The 15,554-nt window shown below is 37.1% G+C and overlaps 1 protein-coding gene across 1 annotated transcript in view; it reads left to right on the top strand.

Moving 5' to 3' along the window:
• Positions 1–14,065, top strand: part of B73 (molybdopterin biosynthesis CNX1 protein / molybdenum cofactor biosynthesis enzyme CNX1 (CNX1)) — a 36,538-nt gene extending 22,473 nt beyond the window's left edge. The window contains exons 10-13 of the mRNA XM_089158390.1: positions 8,058–8,215; positions 8,289–8,395; positions 11,387–11,443; positions 13,295–14,065. Of these exons, the coding sequence (XP_089014516.1) occupies positions 8,058–8,215; positions 8,289–8,395; positions 11,387–11,443; positions 13,295–13,510 (538 nt within the window). The 3' untranslated portion in view covers positions 13,511–14,065. The remainder of the gene's footprint in view (positions 1–8,057; positions 8,216–8,288; positions 8,396–11,386; positions 11,444–13,294) is intronic.
• The last annotated feature ends 1,489 nt before the right edge of the window (positions 14,066–15,554 follow it).

Genomic DNA, 15,554 nt, shown 5'->3' with positions numbered 1-15,554 from the left:
GCTTTCCAAAACTCCTAGAGGCATCCTTGAACTCCCTAATTTGTACACCAACTGTTCAATTATTGTACTGTATATGCAAGAAGTTGAAGAAACAATTAAATAAGTTCTCACCTCTCCATTAATTGTCCCTTGAATTTTAGGTTATGGCATGAGCTTCTCCACCACGTCTTGCATTGCATTCATCAACCTTACATTAAGCCCCAAACTATTCTTTTAGTGGTACTTTGGGTTAAGGTAGTAAGCTTGTAATGTGGAAATAAAAATTTTTGTTAGTGACTTAGTTGTTTACTTGTTTATAACAATGTAAATTAAAGTATACGACAAAAACTTGAAGACTTAAAGTGACCCACCAGCCAAATGCAAAGGATGCATCAAGTGCAACTCCCATCTTAGGATCTGTAGGAGCTAGGGGCAGCTACTCTAACTAACTCCTTCATTTGCTGGAGGGCAACATATATGTGGGCTAATGTGGGCTTCTTCTCTAAATCCACTATCCGTAAAACAAACACAATAGGATCTAAATGCCCATCGTTTTATTCAACTCCCTCTAAAAGGAATCATTAGCAATGGTTCATTGGACTACTACTGCAGTAGGATGGCTAGTTCCATGCCAACTAACCCACTCACTTGCAAACATGTGCCGAAGACCCACCACTTTCTTCTGGAAGCTTTTCAGAGCCACATACTCAATGGCGAGTCTAGTCAATCCAGGTCTGACTAGATCACCTTTATAGTGGTTCCTCATCATCTTCAGCATATAACCATGGTTATAAATAAAATTATTAACCCTTCTTGTCCTCTCGACCACACAACTGATGATTTCTTCTTCTCGAAGTCCTTCAACTTGAGATCAGTCGAGTGTGCTGCACGTGGTGTCCAAAATAGGTGGATCCTGCTGCTCTTCTTCTTCATTAATATTTTACCAGCTTTCTTGAAGTTGGCATGTTATCCGTGACAATTTGGACAACATTGCTTGGCCCTACCTCGAGGACCACCTGCCTAGGAAGCTTGTAAAGGTAGTCAACATCTTTGATTTTATCTAAGGCATCCACTGACTTAAGGAAGGTTGTCTTTCCTTTGCACTTCACCATAAAGTTAATAATGGACTGTCTAGTAGGACCAGTCCATCCATCATCCATCACAGTAACACCATATGTTGCCCATCATTCCTTTAATGAACCAATGTATTCCTCCACCTCCGCCTTCACCTGTGGGAAATATTTATTCATCACTTTCCAAGCCGTTGGGCATTTAACCCCTACACCTGCCCTAGCAATTGCATTGATCATCCTCTGGTAGTATGGTGTATTGGCTACATTGGCTGCAATGTTGTTGTAGAGCATGAATTTGTTGATCGCCAATCTAGCTTCCTCCTCCCTACTGCCTTCTTTACCTCCAACAAACATATATGAAATGCTTCTTTGATAAGTGTCCTGATGCCCGAAGAGGGTGGGGTCTTGGTCAAATGTGGCATAATGTGCAGTCTTCCTCCTCCTTTCAGTCCTCTCACTTCCCCCACTTCCATGAAAACTATGTGTAAGTGGCATGGATGCCCCTGACCTTAAACCACCTGCTCCTCTTAACTATTTATATTGCCTCACATTCTCAAAATGTAAGGATTGTTTGCTAGTTTCCATTGCAGCCTTCGTCTGTCTCCATTCGGACTGTGACTCAATACCTATAGTCCTTTGCCTTTCCTCATCGTCGTCTGACTCCTCATCGTTAACAAAAGGTCTCTGTAGCACAATATCCTCAATTTCCCTTTGCTTTTGTGCCCGATTATCATTTCTTTGTCACCCTCCCTTCAAAGTTGTTGCAAATGCTTGTTGCACTTCATAAAGAACCTTGGGATACTTGGCAACATTTTTGTAGCCACCGACCAAGTGTTGCTTCAATCTAGTTGAACCACCAAAATTCACGGTCTTAAGGCAATACTTGCATGGGGATTTTTTCTTTTCGACAATCAATGGATCCCTATGTTGCCAAGCAATGTCCTAGGCCTCATTGCTAGTGCCACTCCTACTAGTTTAAGCTAAAACAATACATACATGAATATTCCCAAATAATCATTATAATAATTTTTAGATAATTAAAAATATGTAAAAACAATTTATAAAACAACAAAATACACACTTTGTTCTAAGATAACATACATACAATTCTCAAAATAGACATGTTTGTATTTTTAAACTAAACTACATAACATAAGCATCACTTTAATAATAATAGAATAAAAAGAGCTAATTGTTTAATAAAATATTATTTTTCATAATTATTTTATTTAATTATTTAAATCTGAAATTTAAAAAAAATGCAGCAAGCATGAATAATCAAAATATGACTACATGGGGTTGTAGCCCTCTCAATGTAGTCCAACACAAGTTAGAATCACACTCGTATCATAGTATTTTTTTAATATTTTTTTAATCTTAATTTTTTAAAAGTAGATTTTTAAATACAAAAATTCAAAAAATTAATTAATTACAGAAAATTAAAAGCTAGTAGATCAACATATATTTACACTACACTCACACTAATTGTAGAACATGCTATTTGAAAAAATTAAAATTTGGGGAAAAATCTTACCTTATTAAAGATCTAGTTGAAATGGGCTTGAGTGATGGTAATTTGATATTGTAAATGTGCTAAAAGAAGGTTGCAACTTGAAATCCAGTTAAATCTCCAATTTTTTTTGGCATAAATGGTGTTTTCCAGTGATCTTGGCGAGATCCAACTAGATAGAGGCAAGAGAAGCCCTCTCTCAATCAAGATAAGTCAATTTCAAGGCCCTGAATCGGGTGTTTGGACAAAAAAAGACTAGATCGCGCCATCTTGCAAGATACTGAGATCTCGTGGCGAGATTTGGGATCTCTCTCAACTTGATTGGGATCTTGGCTCGCCTTTGCAAAATAGTGAGATCTCTCACCATGTCCATAAGTATAGCACCAACAATTACATGAAGGGCATTATCCAAATAAGGCCAGTAGTAGGTTGGAATTTTCACACAAGAAGATAAAATGTGCAGCCCAAAGTCACATATCAGCTCCTCATGAAATAGCAAGTAATAGGTAAAAGTATGGGTAGGTAAAAGACAATATGGGTTACTGCAAACCGCATATGTAGGCAAAAGACAGTATAAGTTATTCGGACCAAATAGGTCGACAAAAGGTAGTATGGTTACTGTGAACCACACATGTAGGCACTTCTAACAAAAATGGCCAAAAGCAAGCAAACGAAAGAGATGTCTGGCTGAGGAGAGAGAAGGCATGCATGGAGATTCTTTCTGTCGGAGGTTCAAGAATCTATGAAAGGACAAATTCAGTTGCTAAGGAAGAATTAAAGGAAGTCCATTACTGAGAGACCTAACCCAACCTAGATCTTGTATTGCTTGCTGGTAGAGAGGAAGCGTTTGGACCATCCGTTTACCGTAACGGAACAAGAATGATCTTTGATCCGCCAAGAAGAACAAGTATAGCTTGAACTGATCGCCTAAACTTAACCGACTATCTAAACAAACTATCACGAGCTATCAGGAGATATCCAACGTTTTTTTACTGTACCCGAAACAGAAAGACTTATTTGTCAACAAGAGCTTCCCCTTCCACTCCCCGCTGGGGCTTCTATGAAGCCCTTCGCTTCTGCTCGAGCTTCAGTGAAGCCCTTCGCCTCGTTGTACATCCGGTTAAGTAGAAAGCGAGGGAATCTATATCTTTTATGCACCCTAGCCTCCAATCCATTATTTGAATCCTCCGAGAAGGGAACGAAGCCATCTCTCATTGTTCGGCTTTGGAACAAGACAATATAAGTTATTCGGACCAAGTAGGTAGACAAAAGGCAGTATTGGGTTACTGCAAACCAAGTAAGTAGGTAAACGGCAGTATAGATTTCTACAGACCAAGTAGGCAGATAAAGGTAGTATAGGTTACTGCAGACCAAGTAAGTAGGTAAAGATAGTATAGGTATAAGTAGTTAGTTAGGCGTTGTTGTAGAATACCATCTTAGAAGGACAAGGATCTTCACCTATAATATTCTTCAACAAATCCTGAGTAGATATAAAAAGAGTCATGAACCACGGATAACACACAAGCAGGGCAGCAACAAACTGGCTTTGAACCTCAGATAGCTCTATAGAAGTGCAGTAACAATTGCCGCAGTAGCAGATAGTATTAGTTTTATTTACACACACAACCCCCCCCCAAGAAAAAAAAGAAGAAAAAAGCACCTGCCACCGTAGTGCAGATTGGATTAAATTCATAGCTTATTAAAAAAACATCCAGAGGTCCTCGATAGTGCAGTCTGATCTTCAAAAGCAAACAAACATGTTGCCTTGTATTTGGGACCATAGAAGCAAATTTTTGCTATATGTGGAATTCTAAAAGATCTCGATTTGAAGAAGAAAATAATCCTAGTTCTCTAGGTCTTTTTGAACTGTTAGAAAAACAAAAGTCTGAACTTGATACCAAAACAAACAATCGAGTAGGGGTATATAGCATATACAATGAAGGACAATACTTAGGTCTTGCAATCCAAATAGTGGCATATCTTTGCAAAAATCTAGAGGAACCCCAAGACATGAATACAGGACAGATCAAACTTACAGATTTGCACAAAAAAGCAGAGCAACAGAAATAGAACTCCCAAAAGGGCAGCAACATTATTTGAATAATCTAACCATATGTATTCCATACTTTTTGAGATCAATTAGCATCCTAGAGAACTAGAAGAAGATAGATTGAATTCACCAAAAAAAGAACCTTTGATTTGCACATATGTGGGCCGAGAGTTCCACGATTCTGAATTAATTATAAAGTCTGAAACGGAGCGGATCTAATCCACACGAAGAACTTCTGACTTGCGCAGAAACTGTTGACTGAGCTCCACGATCTGAATTAGTTGCAAAATCTGAAACTCTCCATGATCTATGGGCCTTCAGTAGTATTAATAGCTAGGTAGAGACTAGAGATCCCTTCATACGTTGATTAAGAAATCTACACTACATAGATAGCACAGCAATAAGTAGCTGCACACCAAGAAAAGGGGGAAAAAACTGAGAGGTCAATAGAGAAGAAGCAGTCCCTAAGTTGATTACAGAAGCTCTGATATCATATTAGAATTTCTGCACCTGCAATCAGCCTAGGGACTGAAAGGAAACTTAGAAAGAAGAAGAAGAATAGAAGAAGAATGAAAGAAGACTGAAGAAGAAGAGGGAGAGAGCTTGCATGTATATGTGGTACTTTATTTATAATGTAAAATCAAGTCTTAGTTTAGGAAAGTTTCCTAAATTGAGTTACAACAAAAAGGAAAATTACATATTACATAGAATCTCCCAAATCTACTAAAAAGGAAACTATCCTAGGGAGATTACTTGTCAACCAAGCAATAAGAAAATTAGAAAGTAAGAAAGTAACTAAAATAGAAAGTAACCAAAATAGAAACACTGATTTTTCAAAACTCGTGCACCGAGGCTGCTGCAATTCTCAACAGTTGTTACATAGAGAAGCAAGAGACAACCTCTTGCAGCCAGGTTCAGTGCTAAAGCGGAGGTTAAAGCCATGGCTCCTGAAGTTTGCAAACTTCTATAGTTGAAAAGTTTGGTCCAAGAGTTCAGATTTGACTATACAGAGAGCTCATGAGACTCTACTGTAACAATAAAGCCGCCATAAGTATCAATCACAATCCTGTCCAACATGATTGAACAAAACACATTAAAGTGGACGGACACTTTATCAAAGAGAAGATTGAATCTAGACGTATCTGTACAACCTCTGTGAAGACAGCTGAACAGCTGGCTGACATCTTCACTAGGAGTCTCCTTCCTCATCAGTTTAGCATACCTTATTGTTACACTGGGAATGCTCTCTACTTATTCACTAGATTGAGGGGGAGTATTAGAAGTTTTGTAATGGGGTATTTTAGTGTAATGTTAGTTTGTAACATCTCAAGTTGTAAATAACCATCTTCTTTGCCTTCTCATTTACCATCCCAGGGAGGTAGTTGTGAATTGTGATTTCCTTCTATTTCAAGCAATGAGCACACTCTTGCCCTATTGATTTGCACTATTCCAACTCCTCTTGTGTCCATCTTCCTCCTTCAGCTCCTTTCACTCTTTCGACCCTTGTTCTCTTTGAATTGCTGAACCTAACTGCTTCTAGATAGTAGTTCACAATCATAAATTCTATCTTATCTAGTATGGGCTTATGGTTTAGTTCGTCAATTGAGAGATTCTTGTTCATTATAATTTGATTCCTTTGTAAATAAGATTAGAATATTGAAAAAGAAAATTTGTAAATTCGAGTATGATTTACTAATTCAGACCTAGCATCTGCATGGTTGGAAGGCAGTGTGTTAATTCAGCAGTATCTAATAGAGTGGAATAATTTACGTATATACAATGCTCAGCTGGAAGTCAACTGCTCTTTTTGCTAACTGTAAAAAGGATCAAAGGGGTGATTTCCTCCTTCCCCCCCCCCCCTTTTTTGGGGGTGGGGTGGGGGGGTTGGGAATGGTGCTGAAGTGTATCACACAAATGAATGAAGAGGACAATAGCTGCAAAGGCCCTTTAACAACGTTGTTCGCTGGCACTTCTTATCTTTAGTTTCTCTTTCTTTTTCCATATTTCTTATTGAAGTTGATTGTTGCAAAGAATTTCACCTTCTTAGTCACCCCTATTCTCAACTTTAATGGCTATCTAGACACCCAAGATAGGCAACAGGTCAAGAGCTCTTCGTAGACAAGCAATCTGGTGTCAAGGGACTTGATGAGTTCCTGTTTTGACTGATTGTCCTAATGAACGCAGGGAAGGGTTCCTTAAATTGTAGGTTATGCTCATGGCCAGTTTAAGAGATATCAGTGGCTCAGTAAAACACAATTCCAGTTGAAAGAACATGGATTAGTAACTTAAGTGATGAACTAAAATAATATGAAATCTACCTGGAAGCAACTAAAGGAAAACAAATAACCTGAAAGCATGTGGGTTGTGAGAAATTGGTCTGAATTTGTGCATGATGAGCTTTTTTTGCTTGTCCTTGGGGTAAAGCAGAAATCGGGGTAGCTAATTTATCTTTTAATGCCTGCAGCTGTGCCAATTGGGAAAAGCTAGTATCCTTTGAGTTAGTATTGTATGCTTGACCAGCCTGAGATTTTCATGGTGTTTTAGCAGTTTGAGTAATGCTTGATCAGCCAGGAATATTCAGGTTCCTTCCAGCTCGTCAAGGCATTAACTATGATTCTTACAAGTACTTCTCCTAATAGAAGAATCCATGAAAGCATCTGGATACTTCTCTTTGGATCATCATTTCAAAGAGGCCACTTTATTGATGCAAAAGTACTGCAGAGTGTAGTTTACTACTTGTCGAAGAGAGACATCATAGAACTGGACACTTTGCAACACCCATTAGAAACTCACTGATAAATGGCTTCAAACTTCAATTTTATAAGTTTCTTCTGGTGCCTGGTACTCTAATTATTTAGCTTGCTAGGGAAAACTTGGGTCTTTCCTTTACCAACATACAAATCAAATGATCAATACCCGAGTGAGGCCTAGATCTTTTGAAGATCACTAATCAAATTTCTGACATCCCTGCTAGGTCATCCTTCTCATGCTCTTTCCTTTTTTCAAAGATGCCAATATCAATTTACAGCTGATCATATTAGAGTTGGTTTGGGAGTTGCTTTCATAAGTGATAAGCTTCGAGAAAGTCATTTGAGGTAGCACGGCGACGTCCAACGGAGACCTATAAATGCCCTTGTACGGAGAAGTGATATAATCCAGATTGAAGGGACTAGAAGAGATAGGGGTAGACCTAAGATAACCTTAAGAGAAGTAGTGAGAAAGGATATGCATAGCTTAGTCCTTGTATCTAGCATGGCCTCAAACAAAACTGATTGGAAGGCAAGAATCTAAGTAGCCAACCCCATTTAGTTGGGACAAGGATTATTGTTGTTGTTGTTTACACTTTCAAGAATCTGTTTTGTTGGTCATCTTCTCATTTTTGTGCTTTGAAATTTAAATTGATCTATGAACATCAAATTGTCTATTAAACCTAATGAATCTACAGTGGTCCAAGGGCAGTATCTTTTGTGAATTCGTCTTCTGAAAGATTAGGAGGAGCACAAGTTGTAGCAACAAATGTAGTTCCAGATGAAGTAAGCAAAATTAGAGATGCTCTAAAGCAATGGAGTGATATTGACAAAGTCGACCTCATTCTAACCTTAGGTGAGGCTAATTACTGGAATAATCTCCTTTCGGTTGGAAATATAATTATATGAAAACTTATTTCTAATTTCAGGTGGTACGGGCTTTACTCTGAGAGATATCACCCCAGAAGCAACAAAAAGTGTGATAGAGAAAGAAACACCTGGTCTTCTATATGTGATGATGCAGGAAAGTCTGAAGGTATTAACTTTCCTGTGATACACTTGCATCTATGCAGACTAACCAACAGAAATCTTTGTTTGTAGAAATCTAGGTTGTTTGTAGATCTTTCCTTTTCCTCTTTCTTGGGGCACGTGCTCCCTTTGGATCAATAAATCTAGAAGCCTTCCTTTAGTAAATCATGTTGCCTATTCCAAAAGTGAATAAACAAGATATGTATTAGATTTATCTGCATGAACAACAAGCACTCCCTTTTGGTGATCAGTCGATGCTAATGTTCTCTAATGAGTGTTGATCTAATTTCAGTTTGAAAAACTATTAAATGGAGTTTCATTTTATTAAAAAACCCCACCCAACAGGTTACCCAGTTATATTAAATGACACATAAAGTAGATTAATTAATTGGATGATTAATTAACTTAATTAACTGTAATGAAGGAAACTCTCTCTTCTTGTTCCTTTTGATTATACTACCCAAAATTCCCAACAATTTAGGAATCTCTATTTTCATTTCATGTTCTTACCCAAATATTGCATGTCATTCAGCCTCAATTATGTATTTCATATAAAGAAGAAAGAAAGGACCTTGTACACTTCAGGCACATGACATCCTATTATTTCACATACTTTCTGTTGGATTCTGGAAGTTTTTTTGGGTTTGTATCCCATTATAGATTGGAAAAGTTACAACTTGAACCTGAGCAATCATGGTTAGCATGACACTATCTTGGTATTAGCTGAAGCAAAGATGAATTATGGAGCTGATATTGTAGCCTGAGACAGAGAATTCAGAAATCCAAGTTCAGAATAATGTTGTTACCTGTGACGCATGCATTCATGTGTCGCTAAAACTAATACTCTGCCTATGTTCAATCCAGTAAGAAAGCAATTGTGTACAAAATTGGAGAACTATCAATCTTTTCTTATCCTCTTCATCAGTAATCCTACAAGAGCAGGTCCTATCTAGCATGTTAGTTTGATGAGAATAAACCTTAGAAACGAGCTTTGCTGCTGTGTAGCTGTCTTACATGCTAATGTTCTTAGTGGTTCAAATCACCATTCCTGCTTCATCATTAGGCCAAATTGCTAGGCTAACTTCTCACTTTGCAGATGGATTGCAGTTTCTTTCTCATCAAGTATAAGATCTCTAGTTCGGTGGGATATCCTTCCTCACCTTTCCCTTTCTCTTTCCAACCTTTCCAAAAAAATGAAATGAGAGAGTCCTTAATTGTTGGCATTTTTGTATAGGATAATTGAAATAGCCTCTCAGCACAAAGAGAGAGATTCTTTAGCTGTACTTGATTAATTATCCTAAAAAATCTACCTTGTCTTCTGTCTAATATAACTGGGTAACCTGCTGGTTGTGGTTTCTAATATAAGTAAATTATGTACAATAGTTTCTTAAGCTGAAATTAGATAAATGGTCATTAATGCAAAGTTCCTATCTAGTGACCATCAATAAAGGTATGGAATATAAACTCCCTACAAGACCAAGTAGAGTTATATGTATAAATGATGAACCCAGTGCCAAAGGCTTCCACACAAGCAGAGTCCGAGGGGCAGTTGTCTCATGCAGTCTTACTGCAAAAATTTTTGTTGGGAGGCTATTTTGATGCCTTGACCTCAGGGCTACAACTGTGGTCCACCAACCATTGCACCAAGCACTGCCCCTCAGTTGTATATATCTTATGTATAGAGGTAAAAAAGGTTGGCTGGTGACTCATGTAACTATGCCATGTAGAAGGATCATGTGGCAATTCTGACTACTGGAATTTTCTGGAGAACGGTTTGGATTGGTTTTCTCAACTTTTGGCCGCAAATAAAGCTATTACCCTTACATGTAATGGCGTACCATACTGATAATTTGGATCTGTAAGGATAGTAAGGGGTATAAAGTTTGAGAATCGAGTTTGGTTCAGTTTCTTTCATGGCTATGGGGCAGCAATTCTTCCCTCTTCCTTATTCCTTGTGAATCTGAGTTTTCCGCCTGGGTACATCATATTCTTGTTTCTTCTTCTGTTTATTCTTCCTTAATTTTCTGCTATTACCATTATAACCAACCGAACTGAGGAGCCCTTTGATTTGACAATCCTTGCTGAGTTGGTGTATAACCTGGGGTGACACATTCTTGGGGAACAGAATCCGGAAAACCAGACCTGGAAGTATGCTCTTGTCAAGGGATATAACCCAGGGTTTCAGAGCCGGGCCTCATTGATTTGTAGGTCAATTTTTCAGATCCTCAGTCAAATTCAGCTGTTGATTATTGGGTGAGATTGTTTGCCATCAGTAGGACTTGGAATTTACCTACCCCCAAAGTTTTGGTTGGAGTTGACCCCCACTGGGTTTGCTATATCCATTGAAATCAGCAAGGGTCTCTGTCTTTCTGTCGTGCCTTTTACTGGATCATATTTAAGTAGTTTTCCTTCTTCTTTTTTTCTTCTGATGGGTAGTGGTGTATATTTTTGACATGTGGTGAACATGTTTATGGTTCCACTCTATTTGTCTTCCACATCCATATAATATTTCATCTTTTATTCATGTTTCCATGTGATGCATTATGCATGGGCCAATAAATATTCTTCGAGACATTTTTTGCATGTCTGAACTACATGCATGTAAATCCTAGTCATGTCTCTAGTCTCAGATATTGTGATATTCTTGATAAATGTGATTTACGTATTAATGTTGCATGATATGTGTGATATGATTTCTTGTTCATCAATTTGTTGTTAGTGTATCTTCCGCATTGATACACGTTGTCTTCTTATGCATGTTTCCATGTGAACCATTACGCATGTGTATAAATGTTTTGTAAACAATTCTGGCATGTCCGAACTACATGTATGTGGATCCTTGTTATCCTTCTAGACTCTGGATATTGTTGAACTGAAATCTTAGTAGTTTATTTCATGGTTACATGGTAGTCACTGATTGTCCTTACTACTCTTCTTTGAGTCTGGATATGTTAGCAGTATATCAGTTGCCAATAAGGGTTTCTATCTCTGAAAATAGGTGACACCATTTGCTATGCTCTCGAGGTCTGCGGCTGGAATAAGAGGATCAACATTGGTAAGTACAAAATTTTGTCCAAATGTTCTGCTCTCTTAGCTTACTTTGAAACTTGATCTAAATCTTGTTTTTTAAATTCAAAACCTGGTGACCTTTTTTCCAACACTTGTTTTTATTAGATTTGTGAAATATTACCCTACTGCATGGCCCACCCTTAAATCGTTTCTTCAGTTCTATAGACTGATTTAGTCATTCTGTTTTATAGTATATTACCTCTGCAGCAATACTTTAAATAGGCTGTATATCAAATTTCAGTGACCTGTCTCCATGTTGTAACCATAGAACAAACTTTGGTCAAAACTTGCGAAATTTCGACTAAAATTTCCCATTTTGGGAACCTCGAAACTAAAAAGTAGGGGACCCAAAAAAAATCCCAAGTTTCGATTGAAACCGTCGAAATTTGGTTGAAACCTGGTTCAACCCTGCTGGACCAGCTGGTTCATTAGAAGAAAAAAATTTCCCAAATTTCGTGGGAAACATGGGAAATTTAAATTTGGGAAATTTTGTGGAAACTTAAGAAATTTCGTAGAAACCTAAGACTTTTTTCCTGCAAGTTTCATAACTTTCACAAAATTTCAGTTTTTTTTTGTTTCTTTCATGTTTCCCCAAATACCACGACAAATACCCCCTCCATCAGTTCTTCCCATCCAAATTGTGTATTCCCTCAGACTAGTTATCTTAGGCATGTTGATGACCAGACTTATAAAGTTGCAGTTATCGTTACCTTAACAACCATAGGTATAAAATGTCATGGGATGTCTATGTTTGTTGGTTGAAGGAGAGGATGTTACAGGTATAGTACTACTTAGCTCGCATGATGAATCCACCAAGGCACTCCTCTTGGCACTGAGTTGTACTTTCCTTTCATTGTCAGTTACTTTGTATTTGATGTTTCAAAGTTAGAAATTATATATTGAATGTTATGTACTTAAGTAGTTAAGTTTTTAGTGTACTTCTCGGACAACTCTACATTGATGTTATATACATTGAATGACATATCTACATTGACTTTTTTAGCAAAATGCATATATCAATGTGTTCTTTATACTTTAATTAGCTTAAATGCAGAGTCTCACCCTAAAATACTCCCTAAAACCTGTCAAAACTTGCACGAAAAAGTCATAAGTTTCCTTGAAAGTTCCCAGTTTCCCACCTAGGTTTCCCATTTTCGCCCAGTCGAAACTTGAGTTTCCCTCAAATTTTTTTCTATGGTTGTAACTATATATGAGTCTTCCCATGTTTTTTCAATGACTATTATCCTTACAGCCCCAACCATTGTTATGTGACTCAATTCAATGACATGAAGAAATCAGACCAATCAGACCAGTCTGAAAATTAATGCATTACTATGTGCTACCATGGAGAATATGTCCACTGAATATGAGCGTCGATAGAATTTGATACCCATCAGTCATAGCCCTGCTGGCAATGAAGCCATTTGGGGTTTGTTTCGCCAGAAATATAACAATTGAAAGTAGAAGAGTAAGTTTTATCTGAAGTTGTCAGCTGTAAAAACTATTGCTAAAACTTACTATGAGATACATTCTTCTTTTATCCCTAGATCTTTTAATTGAGTAATGTTTCATGATTCACTAACAACTGTTAAACTTTCAAATCCTTCATTATTATGTGCCATGATGTCTTCAAGTTAGTGGACTTAGTCATAGCCCACAGCAACAGCTCAATGAATGATCTTTTCTTTCAGTTTCAGTAAAGCCATTTTTGATAATATTAATACACCAGCATCTTCCAATTTTCATCTAATTGTACAATGATGTTCTGCATTGTACAGTGGAATATACTTTTTATGCTGATTTTTTTCCATTTCCTGCTGTTTCATTTGCACTTTAGATCATAAACATGCCAGGGAATCCAAATGCTGTTGTTGAATGCATGGAAGCATTGATGCCTGCCTTGAAGCATGCACTGAAGCAGATAAGGGGAGACAAGAGGGAGAAGCATCCTCGTCATGTACCCCATGCACAGGCAGAAGCTGTTGATACTTGGGAAAAAAGCTACAAGTTAGCTTCTGGTGGCTCAGAACCTAGCTGTTCTTGTTCACACTGAGACTTCGTACTCACTTAACATCCCATTCTGTGGGAGAAGATAGTGTTAACTCTGCCTGTGTACATGTATCATTCTGTTAATAATTATCAAAATTCATGTGAGAAAATGTAGTCTATACTTGAGATACTCAATTCCAAGCTATTTCCAGTTACCATCATAATAATAGCTTTAGGTCAGTTAGCACTTAGCACTACCTTTCCCCCCAACAGATTTGGAAGAAATGGGAGACTCCAAACAAGTACAGGTCTCCTTGCAGCCAACAAATAAATTGTGGAATTAGCTTCTCTGGTAAACAATTCCAAGTTTATTCCATTCAGGATATCCACAATCTGTACTTGCCATACTTAATATTAAGGGTTTGATGCAAGATCTAGTATCTTGTTTTTAGATTCAATTTTGTCCACTCTTTGATTTCTCATCACCCTCCTGACTATGATAATTCATTGGTCCTTACTAGCTCAAAAACCCAAATTGGAGCATGTCTTTAATATTGATTCAAACCATTACTGCACTGAAACGAATTCTTTTTATTTCTTCCAATTCACCACATGTAGCATAATGGCAAACTGGTAATCATCCTTCCTGGAATTGCCTGCAAATGTGGGAAAGGGGGAAGGATGCAAAGGGAGGATGGGGCAGAGGCATATAGAAGTAAGAAGCTAAAGGCTTGTACCAGCAAGGTTGGAGTTACACAAGAAATTCAAAGGATTTGAAAATAGCAAAGGTAAAATTCTCCAAAATTAGGGGAAAAAAAAAAAAAGACACGCACAAAGAATTGATTCTTTATTAACCAAGTTGATTTATACAAAATATAAAACTAGCCCAACAACCATCAATCAAAACCCTAGGCATATGAGTGTTTGTTGAATTTTAAATGGGGTGAAAAAATGTAAATTTTTTTCGTTAAATCTCAAAGTATATTTTGTTTGGTTCAATAGGGAAAGTAGGCTTAAAGAACTTTGTCTATTGACGTGGTATGTCAATTTTCTCACCCCATCTCTTTTAAAAATTTTACATATTTCATGTGATATTGTGGAAAAATGAGGAATGAGGCAGAAAAATGGGACACCATGTCAGCAGACAGGCTTCTTTAATTTACGAAAGCTCTTGTCTAGCCACTTTCCCACTTCCATTGAATGAAATAAATTATGCTTTAGGTTTTATTGAAAATTTTACTTTTTTTCCCCTCACTAAAAATTTAGCAAATAAACGATACATTCTTTTTCAATTCTCCCACTCCATTGTAACTGGGTCCCAGATGTTTATTTTTATTACATTTTCAAAATTTAATAAGCTTTTGTGAAAAAATGAAAGATATAAAAGTGAGACCTATATTTGCAATTTTTTCTATAAAACCCTTTCATTTCCTATTCCCCCACCCCCACTACAAATAGGTCACATATGTGTATTTTCCCACCCTTTTTTATCTAGCAAACAAATGATGTATAATGAGTTTGTTCAGTTGATAAAGATCAATGTCTCATATTTGAAATGAAGAGCTTGAATCTCCTTGAAACCACGGGATCATATTTGAAATGAAGAGTTTGAATCTCCTTAGAACCAGCAACAAAGTCCCGTAAATTGTAGGATAGTTATCTTCCCCACTCGATCATGATTAGCATGGGATTTATTCTTCTTTCTTTGTTTTTTTCAATGAAGAGAAAAGAAAATTGAATTCAATACAGTGGTCTTTATGGGTTCATTGATATGGATCAATCAATGATATACCAATTCATCAAAGCGTGAGATGGATTAGTGATATATAATTGGGATTTCTTAGGCCCTGTTTGGTTATCTAAATTCAGGGATTTTAAATCCGTGGATTCATGAATCGGAGATTTATATTTGTTTGGTTATAAAACATCATTGGATTCATGAAATTAAGGGAATTCACATTTTTGCCTACAAACGTGAATTGAGTCACTCTTAGGTATTAGGTGAAATCCAAAGATTTCCACCTAAGTATAAAATGGATGAAATTTTTGGATTCACGCTGAATAATTTGATGGAACTCTATGAATTTCAATAGATATAAGGCTAACCA

The sequence above is a fragment of the Hakea prostrata genome, chromosome 6 (genome assembly GCF_041222555.1).
Source record: "Hakea prostrata isolate BN-2017 chromosome 6, UWA_Hpros_2, whole genome shotgun sequence".
NCBI classification, from domain to species: domain Eukaryota; kingdom Viridiplantae; phylum Streptophyta; class Magnoliopsida; order Proteales; family Proteaceae; genus Hakea; species Hakea prostrata.
The sequence above is the reverse complement of the archived record's forward strand: the minus strand, read 5'-3'. Positions and strand labels throughout refer to the sequence as shown.